The sequence below is a fragment of the Oncorhynchus mykiss genome, chromosome 15, assembly GCF_057628025.1.
Source record: "Oncorhynchus mykiss isolate SJ-2025 chromosome 15, ASM5762802v1, whole genome shotgun sequence".
In the NCBI taxonomy this organism is placed as follows: Eukaryota; Metazoa; Chordata; class Actinopteri; order Salmoniformes; family Salmonidae; genus Oncorhynchus; species Oncorhynchus mykiss.
Window position 1 is genome coordinate 16,438,979 of NC_143036.1, and position 21,633 is coordinate 16,460,611.

The following is a 21,633-nucleotide window of genomic DNA, read 5'->3' on the forward strand; positions in this document are numbered from 1 at the left end:
TGTGTAACGGATGTGAAACGGCTAGCTTAGTTAGCGTGGGCGCTAAATAGCGTTTCAATCAGTGACGTCACTTGCTCTGAGACCTTGAAGTAGTAGTTCCCCTTGCTCTGCAAGGGCCGCGGCTTTTGTGGCGCGATGGGTAACGATGCTTCGAGGGTGACTGTTGATGTGTGCAGAAGGTCCCTAGTTCGCGCCCGGGTATGGGCGAGGGGACGGTCTAAAATTATACTGTTACATTGATGCTGTTGACCCGGATTACTGGTTGCTGCGGAAAGAGGAGGAAGGTCAAAAGGGGGGTGAGTGTAACGGATGTGAAACGGCTAGCTTAGTTAGCGTGGGCGCTAAATAGCGTTTCAATCAGTGACGTCACTTGCTCTGAGACCTTGAAGTAGTAGTTCCCCTTGCTCTGCAAGGGCCGCGGCTTTTGTGGAGCGATGGGTAACGATGCTTCGAGGGTGACTGTTGATGTGTGCAGAAGGTCCCTGGTTCGCGCCCGGGTATGGGCGAGGGGACGGTCTAAATTTGTACTGTTACATTGATGCTGTTGACCCGGATTACTGGTTGCTGCGGAAAAAGGAGGAAGGTCAAAAGGGGGGTGAGTGTAACGGATGTGAAACGGCTAGCTTAGTTAGCGTGGGCGCTAAATAGCGTTTCAATCAGTGACGTCACTTGCTCTGAGACCTTGAAGTAGTAGTTCCCCTTGCTCTGCAAGGGCCGCGGCTTTTGTGGAGCGATGGGTAACGATGCTTCGAGGGTGACTGTTGATGTGTGCAGAAGGTCCCTGGTTCGCGCCCGGGTATGGGCGAGGGGACGGTTTAAAATTAAACTGTTACACATGCAATGTCAATATCCGATCGAATAGGATGTGAACATGTATAGCTAGCTAGCTAACCTGCCTTGTAGGCAACACACTGTTCTCCCTCCCACTGTACTTCTATTTTGTTATTTTCGCATTCAGATTTTGTCGATCCCGCCGAATCTCGCGCCCAGCCTCCTTCTAGAAGGGTGTTTGAATCTGCGCAGGCGGCCTCGCACCTGATTGGTTAGAATCAGGGGAGCGCTCCAAAAGAGCCTTTCGCTTTGAGCGCAAATGAACATTGTGACAATTAATACGACCGTATTGTGGTGATAAAAACCTATATATATTTTTTTATCTGTCTATTCTACAATCATCATACAAACCTGGTGTAAAAATCTAGACGATTATGAAGGTAAAGATAAGTATTTATAAAAACATTTTTTTTACAATAACAACAATATTCAAGTTATGTTCAATGCAGAACAAAACATTAGGCCTACTGTAGTAATAATTAACAGAGGCTGGCAGACAGTGTGCCTTTCTGCATGCATAACAACAGCCGTGGAATGACAGCTCTATTTCAAATGGTGTCCTGCTGCCCCCTTGTGTACAAATACTCTGTGACATACATTACATGATCTGAACAATTGTAGGCCTACATGTACTGTATTATGGATCTACACTACCATTCAAACGTTTGGGGTCACTTAGAAATGTCTTTGTTGTTGAAAGAAAAGCAAATTTTTGTCCATTAAAATAACAAATGACTATTATACAAATTACTATTATAGCTGGAAACGGCAGATTTGTTATGGAATTTATACATAGGCAAACAGAGGCCCATTATCAGCAACCGTCACTCCTGTGTTCCAATGGCACGTTTTGTTAGCTAATCCAAGTTTATCATTTTAAAAGGCTAATTGATCATTAGAAAACCTTTTTGCAATTATGTTAGCACAGCTGAAAACTGTTGTGTAGCAATAAAACTGGCCTTCTTTAGACTAGTTGAGTATCTGGAGCATCAGCATTTGCGGGTTCGATTGCAGGCTCAAAATGTCCAGAAACAAAGACCTTTCTTCTGACTCGTCAGTCTATTCTTGTTCTGAGAAATTAAGGCTATAAGCGAGAAATTGCCACGAAACTGAAGATCTCAAACAACGCTGTGTACTACTCCCTTCACAGAACAGCGCAAACTGTCTCTAACCAGAATAGAAAGAGGAGTGGGAGGCCTCGATGCACAACTGAGCAAGAGGACAAGTTCATTAGAGTTGTCCTCTAAGCTGCCAGTTGAGGACTTGTTCTGTTTCTCAAACTAGACACTCTGATGTACTTGTCCTCTTGCTCAGTTGTGCATCAGGGCCTCCCACTCATTTTTTAAAAATGTAAACATTTATTTTACCTTTATTTAACCAGGTAGGCTAGTTGAGAACAAGTTCTCATTTACAACTGCGACCTGGCCAAGATAAAGCAAAGCAGTGTGAACAGACAACACAGAGTTACAGATGGAGTAAACAATTAACAAGTCAATAACACAGTAGAAAAAAAAGAAAAAAAAGAGTCTATATACATTGTGTGCAAAAGGCATGAGGAGGTAGGCGAATAATTACAATTTAGCAGATTAACACTGGAGTGATAAATGATCAGATGGTCATGTACAGGTAGAGATACTGGTGTGCAAAAGAGCAGAAAAGTAAATAAATATAAACAGTATGGGGATGAGGTAGGTAAATTGGGTGGGCTATTTACAGATAGACTATGTACAGCTGCAGCGATCGGTTAGCTGCTCAGATAGCAGATGTTTGAAGTTGGTGAGGGAGATAAAAGTCTCCAACTTCAGCGATTTTTGCAATTCGTTCCAGTCACAGGCAGCAGAGAACTGGAACGAAAGGCGTCCAAATGAGGTGTTGGCTTTAGGGATGATCAGTGAGATACACCTGCTGGAGCGCGTACTACGGGTGGGTGTTGCCATCGTGACTAGTGAACTGAGATAAGGCGGAGCTTTACCTAGCATGGACTTGTAGATGACCTGGAGCCAGTGGGTCTGGCGACGAATATGTAGGGAGGGCCAGCCGACTAGAGCATACAGGTCGCAGTGGTGGGTGGTATAAGGTGCTTTAGTAACAAAACGGATGGCACTGTGATAAACTGCATCCAGTTTGCTGAGTAGAGTATTGGAAGCTATTTTGTAGATGACATCGCCGAAGTCGAGGATCGGTAGGATAGTCAGTTTTACTAGGGTAAGTTTGGCGGCGTGAGTGAAGGAGGCTTTGTTGCGGAATAGAAAGCTGACTCTAGATTTGATTTTAGATTGGAGATATATGAGTCTGGAAGGAGAGTTTACAGTCTAGCCAGACACCTAGGTACTTATAGGTGTCCACATATTCTAAGTCGGAACCATCCAGGGTGGTGATGCTAGTCGGGCGTGCGGGTTCAGGCAGCGAACGGTTGAAAAGCATGCATTTGGTTGGAGACCGTTTGCGCTGTTCTGTGAAGGGAGTATTACACAGCATTGTATGAGATCTTCAGTTTCTTCGCAATTTACCACATGATGAGTTTCAGAAGAAAGGTATTTGTTTCTGGCCATTTAGAGCTTGCAATCGAACCCACAAATGCTGATGCTCCAGATACTCAACTAGTCTAAAGAAGGCCAGTTTTATAGCTTATTTAATCAGCACAACAGTTTTCAGCTGTGCTAACATAATTGCAAAATGTTTTTCTAATGATCAATTAGCCTTTTTAAAATTATAAACTTGGATTAGCTAACACAATGTGCCATTGGAAGATAGGAGTGATGGTTGCTGATAATGGGCCTCTGTACACCTATGTAGATATTCCATTTAAAAAATCAGCCGGTTCCAGCTACAATAGTCATTTACAACATGAACAATGTCTACACTGTATTTCTGATCAATCTGATGTTATTTTAATGGACCAAAAAAATGCTTCTCTTTCAAAAACAAGGACATTTCTAAGTGACCCCAAACTTTTGAACGATAGTGTAGTTTAAAACAATTAGTGGATATACCAATTTCTTGATCTCTTTCCAAAACAAATTTATTACAATACAAATGCCTACCTTGGTTGAGCCCAATCTCCATAGATTTCCACCGATAGGCCTACATAGAAGGGCCACCATTGTGCCCATGGGAATACTTGTGTCAGCCAGCCAGTATCACTGTACTTACATGGAAAGAAGTGTGGTATTTATCATCATGAACATTCATTCATAAAGTGATGATGAGTAGGCTAGATGTATCCACTATTACCGGTAGTAGGAAATATCTGTTAGATGAGTCAATATTTCCTGAAGAGGAGGTCAGGACCCTGTATAGTTCCTTGGCAGACGTCCACTTTCCTTGAGCACTTTGATGCAGACCTCAAGCTACAGCTGCAGCCTGCAGGACCGTTCTCTTCCCTCACAAAGCCTCCATGAAGAGGTCAACCTTCAGTCACAGTCATGATGTCAGTACCTTCAAACGTGTAGAGACAGTTTCAGGAGCGGACGGGACACCTGCTAGATAGTTAGAGCAAAAGGATGTCCAAGTGCTATCAAATAATAGAATAGAACATAACTGAATATAATACAATAGAATAGAATATAAAGAATACAATATAACAAAAGTTACCGGGAATGAACAAACAGACGGACAAATGGACATTAAAGATGACGCTCTACATACATACTGTACAGTGAGTGAGCTGTAAATCTCATGTCACAGAGGGACGTGCGGTACTAATTTCACATGGAACAACGTGGTTGTGGCCCTGCCCACGTTCCACCGCTAGGGGTTACTGTTTGCTGCTGTTTCCACCTCAATGTTTTCATCCTCTTTATGTGTGTGGTCCCGTGACTAATTTCATTGGAACTTACAGGACAACCGTCTTGATGTTTCCTGCTTCGAGCTACCCCTTGACAGACGCTCAGAATGGTATTAGAAAGTACAGGCTGTGACTTGGAATCTTCCTCCTAAATAATTGAGTCAAAGTCACCGGATTTTGCTCCATTTTTTACTGACACATTCCTTTGCCTTCAGCGCAACACGCCATTGGAGTTAGTTGGATTAAAAACCCGACAAAATAAGGTACATTCACACTTATACTTTTCTGTACTGTTGTCGTGCAGGATCTTTGCAACAACCCCTATCGTTTCCTTCCAACTGTGAGCCATATACAGACATAAATCTGTTAAATTGTCATTATGTAACTTTTTCTTCTGCTAGAACTGTCTAATGTAAAGCATAAACAAAACGTCCAGCGCTCTCTCTCTCTCTCTCAAAAGTTGTTCCATTAAGAAACGAAACTATTTTATCCTGTTCTTTCCCGTATGTCTCTGTCTGTTCATGGAACATCCTCATGTTTGCTTTAACTTCCTTTCCACGGCCAGTTAGTCAATGTGAAGACATCTCGGTGTACTTTTCCACTTGTAATTTCACATGAGTGTTCCATGTTGAGACTATAGTCTTGTTATGGGACTTTATTTCTATACAGTCGTAGATTAACTCTAGGCTACAATGTAATCACTTGTTAGGCTACAGCAGGAATGCGTAGGTGCAGAGCCATGCAATTGTGTAACAAGAAAACCAGGGTGTTTTCTGGGGGTATTGTATCTGGGCATTTCCATGTAAAAGGACCCATGAGCACCAGCATGTGAAGTTCATAGGAGCATGTCAATTGAAAGTTGTCTTTTTTTTTTTAAATGTTAAGCGTATACATTTTTTAAAACCTTTTTCCATCCTCCACATTTGGAATAAGCAAAGGCTTTGCTATCTGGTCAAACAGATGGAAAACATCTACCAACAAAGTATTAAAATGTATTATAAATACATCAAAAGACAATACTGTTGAAGTAAAGAACCCTGCCAACTTCTATCAACACTTACAGTACGTTTATTTTTGGATACATTTTTATGCCTTCTGCAAGTTTGGGAAACATTGTACCTTGAAATTCCAGTACCAAAAACCCAAATCTCTTTAAGATAATTTCAAATGTCTCTCCCTCATGAGGAGGGAGGGTAATGAAAGTTGACAGAAGTAACAGGTAAAGGAAAACCTATTAATTAGTTGTGTATATATTTTTTAAACTTATATGCCTTTTGTTTCGGTAACGGAATTTACGAAAAATCGGTAACGGAGTTTCTGAAATACAATTGGCTGAAATGGGAAATCATAGTGGTCACAAACCACAATTGGGTTAACAGTACATTAAAGCACAGCACAGCACAGTAGAGTACAGTTAAGAAAGGTAGAGTATAGTTCAGCACATAGCAGAGCACACTAGAGCTGAGTACACTGTACTGCACTCTAGTGTACTGAACTCTACTGTGCTGTACTGTACTTACTGTATTTGTACTTTGATGTCCAAAATTGTGAAACATAGACATCTATGATTGGTTCAGATTTGGTCCGGTCTGGATCAACCAAATTTGGTCTTGTTTGGGGGCAGAGCTCATTAAAACAATTACCTAGGGTGTAGAATAATACCCAAATATGCAACAGATAATATTGCATATTTGTACCTTTTGTGTACCTATTTAGGATACATCACCATGAAAAGAATGATATTCATATCTACAATTATGCATTTCCATGTAGTACAGATCAGGGACCCAAGGGAAGAAATTCAATTACAGCAATTCTGTTACTGGGTGTAAATCCACTTCACTTACTGTTTAATAACCCAAAGATATGTTTTCAAAGTCAATGTGTCACACCATAGCTGACACCCCATTCTTTATGAAGACATAGTTGAAACTTAATTCAGAACATATGATTTTGGGGAAAAAAATGTTTTAAACTGAAGGAGATTTTACTGAAATTCTGTTACACAATTTTGCATGTTCACAGTTTTTCCAGTAAATGTGTGTTTGTAAAATGTTCAGAGTTGTATGGTTTGTTAAACATAACCATGAATGGGGGGGTGGCAGGAAACACACCCTAAAATGACTGCCGTGTGATAGATCCACCAGTCTCAATACACCAATGTCAGTTCTACATTTTCAACTGTTAGGCCTATTTGCAGACCAAATGCGCCAGTGTCCAAATACTGTAGTTTCACTCATCAATTTCTGTTCTGTTAGTTCTCGGCGGTGCTGTTTACAGCCATACTTCCCAAGCCTGAGAAGTAGAGTTAAGAGGAGAAGTTATGTGAGTGTGTAGTAGTAGTAGTAGTAGTAGTAGTAGTAGTAGTAGTAGTAGTAGTAGTAGTAGTAGTAGTAGTAGTAGTAGTAGTAGTAGTAGTAGTACGGAGTTCCTCAGCTAGCTGTGGACAGCCAGTGTTGTTTGTTAATCAACAGTGAAGGTTTGCGGCGTCTGTATTGGACTGCTGGTTAGGCATTAGTCCAGATGCTTTCTCGCACTTCCTTTTTTTTAGAGAAAGCTTTGTCATTATCAATTCTTCCCTGGGACGATGTTTGTCTATTGTAGATGAGTGTCTCTGTGTGAATTTATAGCCCACAGGCTAACAATGGCGTAGTTGGCCCTTTTAGAAATAATCCATACTGTTGCATAACAAATAGATCTCTCACCAATTAAACAACACATAGTCCTATTCATAAAAACAGCTATTGAAATGGCTCAGTAAAGTCAAATGCCTATTTCCATGGCCATCCTTGTACTGCATTTCCATTCTTTTATACCAGCAGAAAAGAGGACACTCTTGTTTAGTCAGGCTATGTCCCCCAATGTCTACAGCAGCTGACATGGCTCTCCTGGCTGGTCTTTCACTGCTGTTTATCCAGAGTTTCCTGACCTCTAGGTCTGACCGCTGACAAGACACATCGGGCTGCTGAGACTAATGATAATGCCATTCAGGTTGTTCAACATCCTCAGAGGATTTTCCACAGGCAAGGATGTGTGTGTTTGAACAAACCAGGAAGAGGGCTATTTTTGATAGTAACATATTTGAGCTTGTCAGCACAAGTTAATTCAAGCCCAGTGTTGTAACGCGGCGTGCAACATCTGGCGATCAGCAGTGAATGTGTTTGTTTTGTTGAATGTGACATTAAACAGAAAATGTATTTATTTAGTGACCTAAAACCCCTGAACACGAACTTAACCTCTACTTTCTCCTTATGTGATTGTTCTTGTGATATTGGTTTGAGGATGCGGATTGGTCAGGACTTTATGTTCTGCATTCCAAATGAAGGAGTATGTTATAGCTTAGGTTCATTTGAACAAAAGTATTTCTGGAATGTTAAAAAGCGGTTCTGCCTCGGGATGCTCAGTCATTTTGCCATGCTTGCATGATTTGATTTTGAAACAAGCCCAGTGGGAGAATATTTATTTATAATATCCCAGTCAAGCCTATGGGCTCGCTGCTCTGCTCTCTGTGGGAGGGGAGGGGGTGCGGGGGGGGGGGGGGGGGGGGGGGGACTGGAACTGAAGGTCTCTCAGTTGCACTTGTGCATTTTAAGAGGCTTTCTCCCTTTATGCGTCTTTACTACTACGTGAGTTGAATTATCTCTCTGTGAAGACATTCAGTACAGCACAGTTTACTGGGAAGTGTTGAATTATCTCTCTGTGAAGACATTCAGTACAGCACAGTTTACTGGGAAGTGTTGAATTATCTCTCTGTGAAGACATTCAGTACAACACAGTTTACTGGGAAGTGTTGAATTATCTCTCTGTGAAGACATTCAGTACAGCACAGTTTACTGGGAAGTGTTGAATTATCTCTCTGTGAAGACATTCAGTACAGCACAGTTTACTGGGAAGTGTTGAATTATCTCTCTGTGAAGACATTCAGTACAGCACAGTTTACTGGGAAGTGTTGAATTATCTCTCTGTGAAGACATTCAGTACAGCACAGTTTACTGGGAAGTGTTGAATTAGATCTCTCTGTCAAGACTTTCAGTACAGCACAGTTAACTGGGAAGTGTTGAATTAGATCTCTCTGTCAAGACTTTCAGTACAGCACAGTTAACTGGGAAGTGTTGCATTATCTCTCTGTCAAGACTTTCAGTACTGCACAGTTAACTGGGAGCTGTTGTGTGAGAGAGAGCCAGCATGTTGTAGACTACACAGAGCACCGAATGGCAAGGTCTGAAAGAAATTACTTAACATGCTAGCTGACCTCACTATGAAACAAAGGACAAGTCACAGTGTCACGCCACCAAACAAAAAGCTTTGTTTCTAACAGGAAAACAGACACAACACGATCAGCAATTAACCAGCATAGTGCTTGACATGAACTTTCTTAGGACTGATTTGTTTTTATTACTTGTCTGAAAGCTCAAGTCACTTGTCCCCCCCCCCCCCCCCCCCCCCCCCCCCCAAAAAAAAAAACACTGTAACACTGTTGGCCTAAAAGGTGACTGAAAATTGTGTTGTATGATGCAAGGAACCACTTCCCAAAATAACATGAATTATTATCACTGGTATTGACAATGGAAGGCTGCTGGTCTCTGATCCCGTGTGCAGTGCCTTCAGAAAGTATTCACACCCCTTGACTTTTCAGTTTGTTGTTACGGTCTGAATTTAACATTTATTAAATTGAGTTTTTACGTCAGTGGAATGATGTTAAGACATTTTTACAAATGAATAAAAAACCAAAAAGCTGAAATGTTATGGCAAGCCAAAATAAGTTCAGGAGTAAAACTGTGCTTAACAAGTCACATAATAAGTTGCATAGACCGCAAAAGTGTTAAACATGATTTTTGAATGACTACCTCATCTCTGTACCCCACACATACAATTATCTGTAATGTCGAGCAGTGAATTTCTAAAAACGGAATCGACCACAAAGACCAGGGAGGTTTTCCAATGCCTCGCAAAGAAGGGCACCTATTGGTTGATGGGTAACATTTTTTAAAAGCAGACATTGAACATTTAATATTGAGCCTTGCAGCATATCAACATTAACACATTTTAACATGAAGAAAATACATTTGATTGAGGTGGCATTTGTAATTTCTCCATATCGTTTCAAGGCATCAACAGGCTTTGATTGAGGCTGATGAAATTCTCTTTTCTCAATAAGGTCTTCAAGGTGATTTCATAATAGGCTACTACTACCTCTCTAGAGTGTTCACTACAATGGCACCTCTTCCTGTCTTGGGGATCCCACTGGGCAGCTTCCTACAGGTCTCTACCTAGCCTGTGTGCTTCAAACTTCAAAGACCCAGCGGAAGGTTATCTATAAATACCTCCAGTCCTCCATGCTGTGACAGGAGCCAGGGAGAATGTCACAGGCCCAGCGCGGGAGTGTGTGTGTGTGTGTGTGGGCGGGGGGTCGCGAGCAGGAGTGTGTGAGTGTGGGGGGGGGGGCGAGCAGGAGTGTGGGTGAGCTGTATGTGAGAAGAGGAGGAGCGGGAAGAAGAGAGTGAAGTCATGCAGCTCTGAGTGCATCTGTTTGGAGAGAGGGGCTGAAGAGAGGATGGGGAATGGATAGTAGGTGATGTGGGGATGAGAAGAGGTGGATAGTAGGTGATGTGGGGATGAGAAGAGGTGGGTAGTAGGTGATGTGGGGATGAGAAGAGGTGGATAGTAGGTGATGTGGGGATGAGACGAGGTGGATAGTAGGTGATGTGGGGATGAGACGAGGTGGATAGTAGGTGATGTGGGGATGAGAAGAGGTGGATAGTAGGTGATGTGGGGATGAGAAGAGGTGGATAGTAGGTGATGTGGGGATGAGAAGAGGTGGATAGTAGGTGATGTGGGGATGAGACGAGGTGGATAGTAGGTGATGTGGGGATGAGACGAGGTGGATAGTAGGTGATGTGGGGATAAGACGAGGTGGATAGTAGGTGATGTGGGGATGAGACGAGGTGGATAGTAGGTGATGTGGGGATGAGACGAGGTGGATAGTAGGTGATGTGGGGATGAGACGAGGTGGATAGTAGGTGATGTGGAGGTGAGACGAGGTGGATAGTAGGTGATGTGGGGATGAGACGAGGTGGATAGTAGGTGATGTGGGGATGAGACGAGGTGGATAGTAGGTGATGTGGGGATGAGACGAGGTGGATAGTAGGTGATGTGGGGATGAGACGAGGTGGATAGTAGGTGATGTGGGGATGAGACGAGGTGGATAGTAGGTGATGTGGGGATGAGACGAGGTGGATAATAGTGAGGTATGAGGTAAAGAACTAAACAGGATAGAGTGGGCGTGTAGGCGACAGAAAGCATGGAGAGACTCGAGGGGGGGTGTAGGAGCGTAGCCTAATAGTCTGTCTTTCCAAGATGAGGTAACCTACTGTTGACGCTCAATGACCACAATGTGGGTTCTCCTCTGTCACCCTAGTAGCTACAAACAACAACTCCCTCCACAACTGCTGAGAATCTGTGCTCTGCAATCAGCTCCATGCAGGATCAATGTATGAGGGCAGAAGGCAGAACTGTAACATGATAGAGCAGGTATGCTCATTCTCTCATATGGAATAGAGTGCAGTATCATTTCTCTATAGTACCTCTATACTGAACAAAAATATAAAACGCAACATGTAAGGTGTTGGTCCCATGTTTCATGAGCTGAAATAAAATATCCCAGAAGTTTTCCACATGCACCCAAAAAACATTTGGGTACAAATGTGTTTACATACCTGTTAGTGACCATTTCTCCTTTGCCAAGATAATCCATCCACCTGACAGGTATGGCATATCAAGAAGATGATTAAACAGTGTGATCATTGCACAGGTGCGCCTTGTGCTGGGGGCAGTAAAAGGCCACTTTAAATTGTGCAGTTTTGTCACACAACGCCACAGGTATCTCAAGTTTTAAAGGAGTGTGAAATTGGCATGCTGACGGCAGGAATGTCCACCAGAGCTGTTGCCAGATAATTGAATGTTAATTTCTATACCATAAGCCGCTGCCAACATCGTTTTAGAGAATTTGGCTATACACCTAATGCATTTATTTCAATTGACTGATTTCCTTAAATTAACTGTAACTCAGTTAACTCTTTGAAATTCTTGCATGTTGCATATACAGTGCCTTGCGTAAGTATTCGGCCCCCTTGAACTTTGCGACCTTTTGCCACATTTCAGGCTTCAAACATAAAGATATAAAACTGTATTTTTTTGTAAAGAATCAACAACAAGTGGGACACAATCATGAAGTGGAACGACATTTATTGGATATTCCAAACTTCTTTAACAAATCAAAAACTGAAAAATTGGGCGTGCAAAATTATTCAGCCCTTTTACTTTCAGTGCAGCAAACTCTCTCCAGAAGTTCAGTGAGGATCTCTGAATGATCCAATGTTGACCTAAATGACTAATGATGATAAATACAATCCACCTGTATGTAATCAAGTCTCCGTATAAATGCACCTGCACTGTGATAGTCTCAGAGGTCCGTTAAAAGCACAGAGAGCATCATGAAGAACAAGGAACACACCAGGCAGGTCCGAGATACTGTTGTGAAGAGGTTTAAAGCCGGATTTGGATACAAAAAGATTTCCCACGCTTTAAACATCCCAAGGAGCACTGTGCAAGCGATAATATTGAAATGGAAGGAGTATCAGACCACTGCAAATCTACCAAGACCTGGCCGTCCCTCTAAACTTTCAGCTCATACAAGGAGAAGACTGATCAGAGATGCAGCCAAGAGGCCCATGATCACTCTGGATGAACTGCAGAGATCTACAGCTGAGGTGGGAGACTCTGTCCATAGGACAACAATCAGTCGTATATTGCACAAATCTGGCCTTTATGGAAGAGTGGCAAGAAGAAAGCCATTTCTTAAAGATATCCATAAAAAGTGTCGTTTAAAGTTTGCCACAAGCCACCTGGGAGACACACCAAACATGTGGTCAGATGAAACCAAAATTGAACTTTTTGGCAACAATGCAAAACGTTATGTTTGGCGTAAAAGCAACACAGCTCATCACCCTGAACACACCATCCTCACTGTCAAACATGGTGGTGGCAGCATCATGGTTTGGGCCTGCTTTTCTTCAGCAGGGACAGGGAAGATGGTTAAAATTGATGGGAAGATGGATGGAGCCAAATACAGGACCTTTCTGGAAGAAAACCTGATGGAGTCTGCAAAAGACCTGAGACTGGGACGGAGATTTGTCTTCCAACAAGACAATGATCCAAAACAAAAACATAAAGCAAAATCTACAATGGAATGGTTCAAAAATAAACATATCCAGGTGTTAGAATGGCCAAGTCAAAGTCCAGACCTGAATCCAATCGAGAATCTGTGGAAAGAACTGAAAACTGCTGTTCACAAATGCTCTCCATCCAACCTCACTGAGCTCGAGCTGTTTTGCAAGGAGGAATGGGAAAAAATTTCAGTCTCTCGATGTGCAAAACTGATAGAGACATACCCCAAGTGACTTACAGCTGTAATCGCAGCAAAAGGTGGCGCTACAAAGTATTAACTTAAGGGGGCTGAATAATTTTGCACGCCCAATTTTTCAGTTTTTGATTTGTTAAAAAAGTTTGAAATATCCAATAAATGTCGTTCCACTTCATGATTGTGTCCCTCTTGTTGTTGATTCTTCACAAAAAAATACAGTTGTATATCTTTATGTTTGAAGCCTGAAATGTGGCAAAAAGTCGCAAAGTTCAAGGGGGCCGAATACTTTCGCAAGGCACTGTATATACACTGCTCAAAAAAATAAAGGGAACACTTAAACAACACAATGTAACTCCAAGTCAATCACACTTCTGTGAAATCAAACTGTCCACTTAGGAAGCAACACTGATTGACAATACATTTCACATGCTGTTGTGCAAATGGAATAGGCAGCAGGTGGAAATTATAGGCAATTAGCAAGACACCCCCAATAAAAGAGTGGTTCTGCAGGTGTTGACCACAGACGACTTCTCAGTTCCTATGCTTCCTGGCTGATGTTTTGGTCACTTTTGAATGCTGGCGGTGCTTTCACTCTAGTGGTAGCATGAGACGGAGTCTACAACCCACACAAGTGGCTCAGGTAGTGCAGCTCATCCAGGATGGCACATCAATGCGAGCTGTGGCAAGAAGGTTTGCTGTGTCTGTCAGCGTAGTGTCCAGAGCATGGAGGCGCTACCAGGAGACAGGCCAGTAACTCAGGAGACATGGAGGAGGCCGTAGGAGGGCAACAACCCAGCAGCAGGACCGCTACCTCCGCCTTTGTGCAAGGAGGGGTAGGAGGAGCACTGCCAGAGCCCTGCAAAATGACTTCCAGCAGGCCACAAATGTGCATGTGTTTGCTCAAACGGTCAGAAACAGACTCCATGAGGGTGGTATGAGAGCCCGACGTCCACAGGTTGGGGTTGTGCTTACAGCCCAACACTGTGCAGGACGTTTGGCATTTGCCAGAGAACACCAAGATTGGCAAATTCGCCACTGGCGCCCTGTGCTCTTCACAGATGAAAGCAGGTTCACACTGAGCACATGTGACAGACGTGGCAGAGTCTGGAGACGCCGTGGAGAACGTTCTGCTGCCTGCAACATCCTCCAGCATGACCGGTTTGGCGGTGGGTCAGTCATGGGGTGGCATTTCTTTGGGGGGCTGCACAGCCCTCCATGTGCTCACCAGAGGTAGCCTGACTGCCATTAGGTACCGAGATGAGATCCTCAGACACCTTGTGAGACCATATGCTGGTGCGGTTGGCCCTGGGTTCCTCCTAATGCAAGACAATGCTAGACCTCATGTGGCTGGAGTGTGTCAGCAGTTCCTGCAAGAGGAAGGCATTGATGCTATGGACTGGCCCGCCTGTTCCCCAGACCTGAATCCAATTGAGCACATCTGGGACATCATGTCTCGCTCCATCCACCAACGCCATGTTGCACCACAGACTGTCCAGGAGTTGGCGTATGCTTTAGTCCAGGTCTGGGAGGAGATCCCTCAGGAGACCATCCGCCACCTCATCAGGAGCATGCCCAGGCGTTGTAGGGAGGTCATACCCTGCATACCACTGCTGGCTTGCTTCTGAAGCTAAGCAGGGTTGGTCCTGGATGGGAGACCAGATGCTGCTGGAAGTGGTGTTGGAGGGCCAGTAGGAGGCACTCTTTCCTCTGGTCTAAAAAAAAATATCCCAATACCCCAGGGCAGGGATTGGGGACACTGCCCTGTGTAGGGTGCCGTCTTTCGGATGGGACGTTAAATGGGTGTCCTGACTCTCTGAGGTCATTAAAGATCCCATGGCACTTATCGTAAGAGTAGGGGTGTTAACCCCGGTGTCCTGGCTAAATTCCCAATCTGGCCCTCAAACCATCACGGTCACCTAATAATCCCCAGTTTACAATTAGCTCATTCATCCCCCTCCTCTCCCCTGTAACTATTCCCCAGGTCGTTGCTGCAAATGAGAATGTGTTCTCAGTCAACTTACCTGGTAAAATAACGGATAAATAAAAATACAGGGACGTGGAGGCCACACACACCACTGAACCTCATTTTGACTTGTTTTAAGGACATTACATCAAAGTTGGATCAGCCTGTAGTGTGGTTTTCCACTTTAATTTTGAGTGTGACTCCAAATCCAGACCTCCATGGGTTGATAAATTTGATTTCCATTGATAATTTTTGTTTGATTTTGTTGTCAGCACATTCAACTATGTAAAGAAAAAAGTATTTAATAAGAATATTTCATTCATTCAGATCTAGGATGTGTTATTTTAGTGTTCCCTTAGTTTTTTTGAGCAGTGTATTTTTGTTCTGTGTATAATCTAATCTCTCTCATCTCTTGTCCACAGCAGTCAACCAGGATGAGGATGGTTCAGTTGTCCACGTGAGCTCTGTCCAGGACCGGACGCTGTGGAAGGGTGCTGAGAGGCTTGACCTCTGACCTACGCTTTGGCCTCAAATCTCTGAACTCTGACTGCTCCAGCTCAGGATGGAGGAGCAGTCCAGCTTCCCTAATGTCAGCATCCCCTGCTACAACGAGCAGAGGGACAAGAAGAAGCGCTACACTGTGAGTAATGAGTATAGTATAATAGTGTTGCTGTGGCAACGGCTGTTCAGCAGGCAGTATTACAGACTGCAGTATATCTTGTATAGACATTATACAGAATGGTTATTAGAGAGCGTTTATTATCTGTAGAAAGTAGGGCATCTGTGTCGTTTGTCTAGGTCTATACTAAAATGTGTTTTCCTCTACATTTGTCCAGGTTTACAAAGTGATGGTCAACGTAGGAAGACATGAGTGGTTTGTCTTCAGGCGATACGCAGAGTTTGACAAGCTCTACAACACAGTAAGTGAAAGTGTTATAGTGTGATAAATGCATGTTGTCGTGAGACTCCAGGCTTCCTTTCTTACTGAACCTTTTCATCAGAGATCTGCTGACTAAACTGGGCAAAACTTGATTTTAATCAAAATAGAATCTTATCCGATGTTTTGAGGAGTATTTTTCAGGCTGTGAGTGGGGATTTATGTTTAGTTGACATTTAGAAAATCAGGCAATTCATTGGGAAAATGAAAGTAGAGTCATTTTGGTCCCTGTGACATCTATTTTTATAGATACTTTCTATAATCTGATTTGTCTGTCTTTTCTATTTATGCAGTTGAGGAAACAATTTCCATCTTTGAACTTGAAAATCCCAGCTAAGAGAATATTTGGGGACAACTTTGACCCAGGTACCGTATTGATTAATCTGATAAAAGTACAGTATACTGCCTGTAACTGCACTCTATTATAAAAATGTATTCAGTAGATCAGAATTCAGTACAGACCCCTCTGTTTTCCACTGACCTTCAGCCAACTATTTTGTTTTATTTAAATTGTAAACAAATTAGCTTATTTGGGTATTACAAACTAGATTACGGATGATATGAAACTACACCAGAAAAACTTTCTATCATATCTGCTCGTGTGTCTCTAGGTTGTCTTTAATTTGTGATACCGGGTCAATATCAAATATTCTATTTATGAAATTGTCCATTTCTTTTTTTTTTTTAGAGTTTATCAAGCAAAGAAGAACAGGTTTACATGAGTTCATTCAGAGACTGGTCTCACATCCTCAGCTTAGTATCCAGTAAGTATTGTATAACTGATCAGCTAGCTAAATACGTTATTGAATTAAATTGAAAATGAACCAAATCGATCTGCCTCACTTTATGCAAGTGTGACGCCCCCTATACAAGTAGGAAGTTACCCCTAGAAACGAATCTAAGGTCAGTTTTGTGTTTCCTCCCCTCTTGGTTACGGTTCTCCCTATTGGTTCCGGTTCTCCCTATTGGTTCCGGTTCTCCCTATTGGTTCCGGTTCTCCCTATTGGTTCCGGTTCTCCCTATTGGTTATGGTTCTCCCTAATGGTTATGGTTAGGATCTGGGGATGATAAGCTCAGAAGGGAGCATATGTAACCCTGTCGCATCATGGCGGTATCTCCTGAACAGTGTTGAGATTCGTTCCTTGAAAAAGTAAATATTACTTGTTACATTTCGCAAAAGTAACATATTACTTTACAATATTGCTTTGTGTGGAAAGTAACATGTTATATTACTTTCTGTTACTTTCATGGAAAAAAATCGAAATCTCACAGTTTGTTTGACTGTCAGAGGGAGCAAGATCTGCGTGTGCTCTACCAAAGATAGTAAGTAGACTAACTCAGGTTTGATCACTAGTTTCTCCTTTCATCTGTGGTGATGCTTTCCTGTGCTAGTCTACAAGTGCTGTGCTATCATACGGGCTGCTTATTTAGCCATATACTGTAAACCAAAAATCTGTACAGATTTCTTATCTTTTCATTCGAAATCTTTCTCTCGAGCCGCCAGTTCTGGTTTTAGACCACACAGACCCGTAGAGATGTATAGAGGGTCACTTGCCACTAGATGGGAGAGACCTCTATGGGCCTTGCTATCACAGATGTGATGGCAAAAATCTACATTTCACGTTTTAAAGTTTATTCGCAACTTGCACAGGACGTAAAACTTTACAGTATAATTCTTACCTTGAGTCCTCTTTCCCAACAATGCAGTGATAATAATATAGATCATTTTTACTTTATTTTTTATTTAAATAGACAAGTCAGTTAAGAACAAGTTCTTATTTTGATGGAAACATGAATGTAAGTACCTTATTCAATATGCAGGGGTACTGGAGTGGTTGGGGTGGGTTTCTACATTTTTATGGATGTAGCTGTCGTGACATTTCTCAGCCTTTTTCCACTCGCTGGAGAACTAAATGAGGAAACGAGTCGAGATCGGGTCAAGGAAACATGCGCCCGGTAGAGAGATGATTCTGAAAGTAACACACGTTAGTTGACAAAGTAACTAATAATATTACCCAAAAGTAACATGTTACTCATAAAAGTAATTTGTGACACGTTACCCCCAACACTGCTCCTGACCCAGTGATGTTTAACATGGAGTCTAAAAGCAGTGGTTCTCTAACAGCAGTGGCTTTGTGTATGTCTCAGTTAGACCCTTAACGTGTGACCACTCTGCCCCTCTCTATCTATCTGATAGGCCTGATGTCAGAGCATTCTTGCAGATGGACAAATCTCAAAACTTCTCAGACGCATCCGAGGACGAAGATGACAAGGTAGGGGATGACATGACAGTATGATGTCTGTGGAAAGGAGATAAGACTGTTTTATGGATTTAGTTGTCACCTCTTGAAACTGAAGAAATATGTCACATATGGCCTTGAGGGAGCATTGAATAACATCTCTGCTCTGATTTAGCATGAATGAGTACTTGATTAAGTATTCTATGTATTGGATATTGTATTATCAACGTGTGATAATTTATTACATTCTACAACAATAACGCAGCAGTGTACAGTTGTCATTTGAGACTTCAAATTAAAGTGTATTTGTCACGTGTGCCAAATACAACAGGTGTAGAACTTACAGTGAAATGCTTACTTACAGGCTCTAACCAATAGTGGAAAAAAGGTATTAGGTGAACAATATGTAAGTAAAGAAATAAAACAACAGTAAAAAGACAGGCTGTATACAGTAGCGAGGCTATAAAAGTAGCGAGGCTACATGCAGACACCAGTTAGTCAGGCTGATTGAGGTAGTATGTACATGTAGATATGGTTAAAGTGACTATGCATATATGATGAACAGAGAGTAGCAGTAGCGTAAAAGAGGGGGTGGTGGGTGGCGGGACACAATGCAGATAGCCTGGTTAGCCAATGTGCGGGAGCACTGGTTGGTCGGGCCAATTGAGGTGGTATGTACATGAATGTATAGTTAAAGTGACTATGCATATATGATAAACAGAGAGTAGCAGCAGCGTAGAAAGAGGGGTTGGGGAGGCACACAATGCAAATGGTCCAGGTAGCCATTTAATTACCTGTTCAGGAGTCTTATGGCTTGGGGGTAAAAGCTGTTGAGAAGCCTTTTTGTCCTAGACTTGGCACTCCGGTACCGCTTGCCATGCGGTAGTAGAGAGAACAGTCTGACTGGGGTGGCTGGGGTCTTTGATAATTTTTTCAAAGCACTTCATGGCTACGGACGTGAGTGCTACGGGTCTGTAGTCATTTAGGCAGGTTGCTTTAGTGTTCTTGGGCACAGGGACTATGGTGGTCTGCTTGAAACATGTTGGTATTACAGACTCAGTAAGGGACATGTTGAAAATGTCAGTGAAATCACCTGCCAGTTGGTCAGCACATGCCTGGAGCACACGTCTTGGTAATCCGTCTGGCCCTGCAGCCTTGTGTATGTTGACCTGTTTAAAGGTCTTACTCACGTCGGTTAGGGAGAGCGTGATCACACAGTCGTCCGGAACAGCTGATGTTCTCATGCATGCCTCAGTGTTGCTTGCCTCGAAGCGAGCATAGAAGTGATTTAGCTCGTCTGGTAGGCTCGTGTCACTGGGTGTAGTATGATTCAATCTTAGCCCTGTATTGGCACTTTGCCTGTTTGATGGTTCGCCACAGAGCATAGCAGGATTTTTTGTAAGTTTCCGGGTTAGAGTCCTGCACCTTGAAAGCGGCAGCTCTACCCTTTAGCTCAGTGCAGATGGTGCCTGTAATCCATGGCATCTGGTTGGGGTATGTACGTACAGTCACTGTGGGGGTGACGCCTTTGATGCACTTATTGATAAAGCCAGTGACTGATGTTGTGTACTCCTCAATGCCATCGGAAGAATCCCGGAACATGTTCCAGTCTGTGCAATTAAACAGTCCTGTAGTTTAGTATCTGCTTCATCTGACCATTTTCTTTTAATGGACCGAGTCACTGGTGTGTCCTGCTTTCATTTTTGCTTGTAAGCAGGAATCAGGAGGACAGAGTTCTGGTAGAATAAAGATTTAGACTATGGCCTCGTTTACGTACGTCTGCGTTTTTAACCTAGATCCTCTGTTCTCTCTGGTTTGCAGAACAGCTCTACCTCCAGAAATATTAACCTGGGACCGTCTGGAAATCCACAGTAGGTTACACAGTCCCACGTTGAATTGAGGCCTGCAGATATTTCTGTTGTGATAATGTGTTTTCTGGATGTCATTTTCCTTTTACGTAACCTTTGCAGGCCTTATCGTAGTCATTCATTTGTTCTAAAAAGTTCACTTATTTTGTTTGCTTACCTTATGTTTTCCACATTTTAGTGCAAAGCCCACAGACTTTGACTTTCTCAAAGTCATCGGAAAGGGGAGCTTTGGAAAGGTATGTGATTATGCATAATACAGTATATATACACACTACCGTTCAACAGTGTAGACATTAATATTGTATTGGAATATCTACATAGGCGTACAGAGGCCCATTATCAGCAACCATCACTCCTGTGTTCCAATGGCACATTGTGTTAGCTAATCCAAGTTTATCATTTTAAAAGGCTAATTGATCATTAGAAAACCCTTTTGCAATTATGTTAGCACAGCTGAAAACTGTTGTGCTGATTAAATAAGCTATAAAACTGGCCTTCTTTAGACTAGTTGAATATCTGGAGCATCAGCATTTGTGGGTTCGATTACAAGCTCTAAATGGCCAGAAACAAAGACCTTTCTTCTGAAACTCGTCAATCTATTCTTGTTCTGAGAAATTAAGGCTATACCATGCGGTAAATTACCAAGAAACTGATGATCTCGTACAACGCAGTGTACTACTCCCTTCACAGAACAGCGCAAACTGTCTCTAACCAGAATAGAAAGAGGAGTTGGAGGCCCCGATGGACAACTGAGCAAGAGGACAAGTACATTAGAGTGTCTAGGTTGAGAAACAGATGCCTCACGTCCTCAACTGGCAGCTTCATTAAATAGTACTTGCAAAACACCAGTCCTAACGTCAACAGTGAAGAGGCGACTCCGGGATGCTGGCCTTCAAGCCAGGGCTGCAAAGAAAAAGCCATATCTCAGACTGAAAGAAAAGATTAAGATGGGCAAAATAACAGACACTGCACAGAGGAAGATTGGAAAAAAGTGTTATGGACAGACAAATCTACGTTTGAGGTGTTCGGATCACAAAGAAAAACATTTGTGAGACGCATAAAAAATGAAAAGATGCTGGAGGAGTGCTTGATGCCATCTGTCTAGCATGGTGAAGGCAATGTGATGGTCTGGGGGTGCTTTGGTGGTGGTAAAGTGGGAGATTTGTACAGGGTAAAAGGGATCTTGGAAGAAGAAAGGCTATCACTCCATTTTGCAACGACATGCCATACCATACCCTGAGGACGGTGCTTAATTGGAGCGAGTCTCCTCCTACAACAGGAGAATGACCCAAAGCACAGCTCCAAACGATGCAATAACTATTTAGGGAAGAAGCAGTCAGCTGGTATTCTGTCTATGATGGAGTGGCCAGCACAGTCACCGGATCTCAACCCTATTGATCTGTTGTGGGAGCAGCTTGATTATATGGTACGTAAAAAGTGCCCATCAAGCCAATCCAACTTGTGGGAGGTGCTTCAGGAAGCATGGGGTGAAATCTCTTCAGATTACCTCAACAAATTGACAACTAGAATGCCGAAGGTCTGCAAGGCTGTAATTGCTGCAAATGGAGGATTCTTTGACGAAAGC

At 42.7% G+C, this 21,633-nt stretch overlaps 1 protein-coding gene across 2 annotated transcripts in view; it reads left to right on the top strand.

Moving 5' to 3' along the window:
• The first annotated feature begins 4,580 nt into the window (after positions 1 to 4,580).
• sgk3 (serum/glucocorticoid regulated kinase family member 3) overlaps positions 4,581 to 21,633 on the top strand; it is a 36,298-nt gene continuing 19,245 nt past the window's right edge. The window contains exons 1-8 of one of the 2 annotated variants that reach the window (XM_036943867.2): positions 4,581 to 4,881; positions 15,426 to 15,643; positions 15,840 to 15,923; positions 16,234 to 16,306; positions 16,629 to 16,704; positions 18,138 to 18,213; positions 20,002 to 20,051; positions 20,227 to 20,284. In XM_036943867.2, the coding sequence (XP_036799762.1) occupies positions 15,566 to 15,643; positions 15,840 to 15,923; positions 16,234 to 16,306; positions 16,629 to 16,704; positions 18,138 to 18,213; positions 20,002 to 20,051; positions 20,227 to 20,284 (495 nt within the window). In that variant the 5' untranslated portion in view covers positions 4,581 to 4,881; positions 15,426 to 15,565. The remainder of the gene's footprint in view (positions 4,882 to 15,425; positions 15,644 to 15,839; positions 15,924 to 16,233; positions 16,307 to 16,628; positions 16,705 to 18,137; positions 18,214 to 20,001; positions 20,052 to 20,226; positions 20,285 to 21,633) is intronic. The other variant, XM_036943868.2, reaches the window with a different exon arrangement.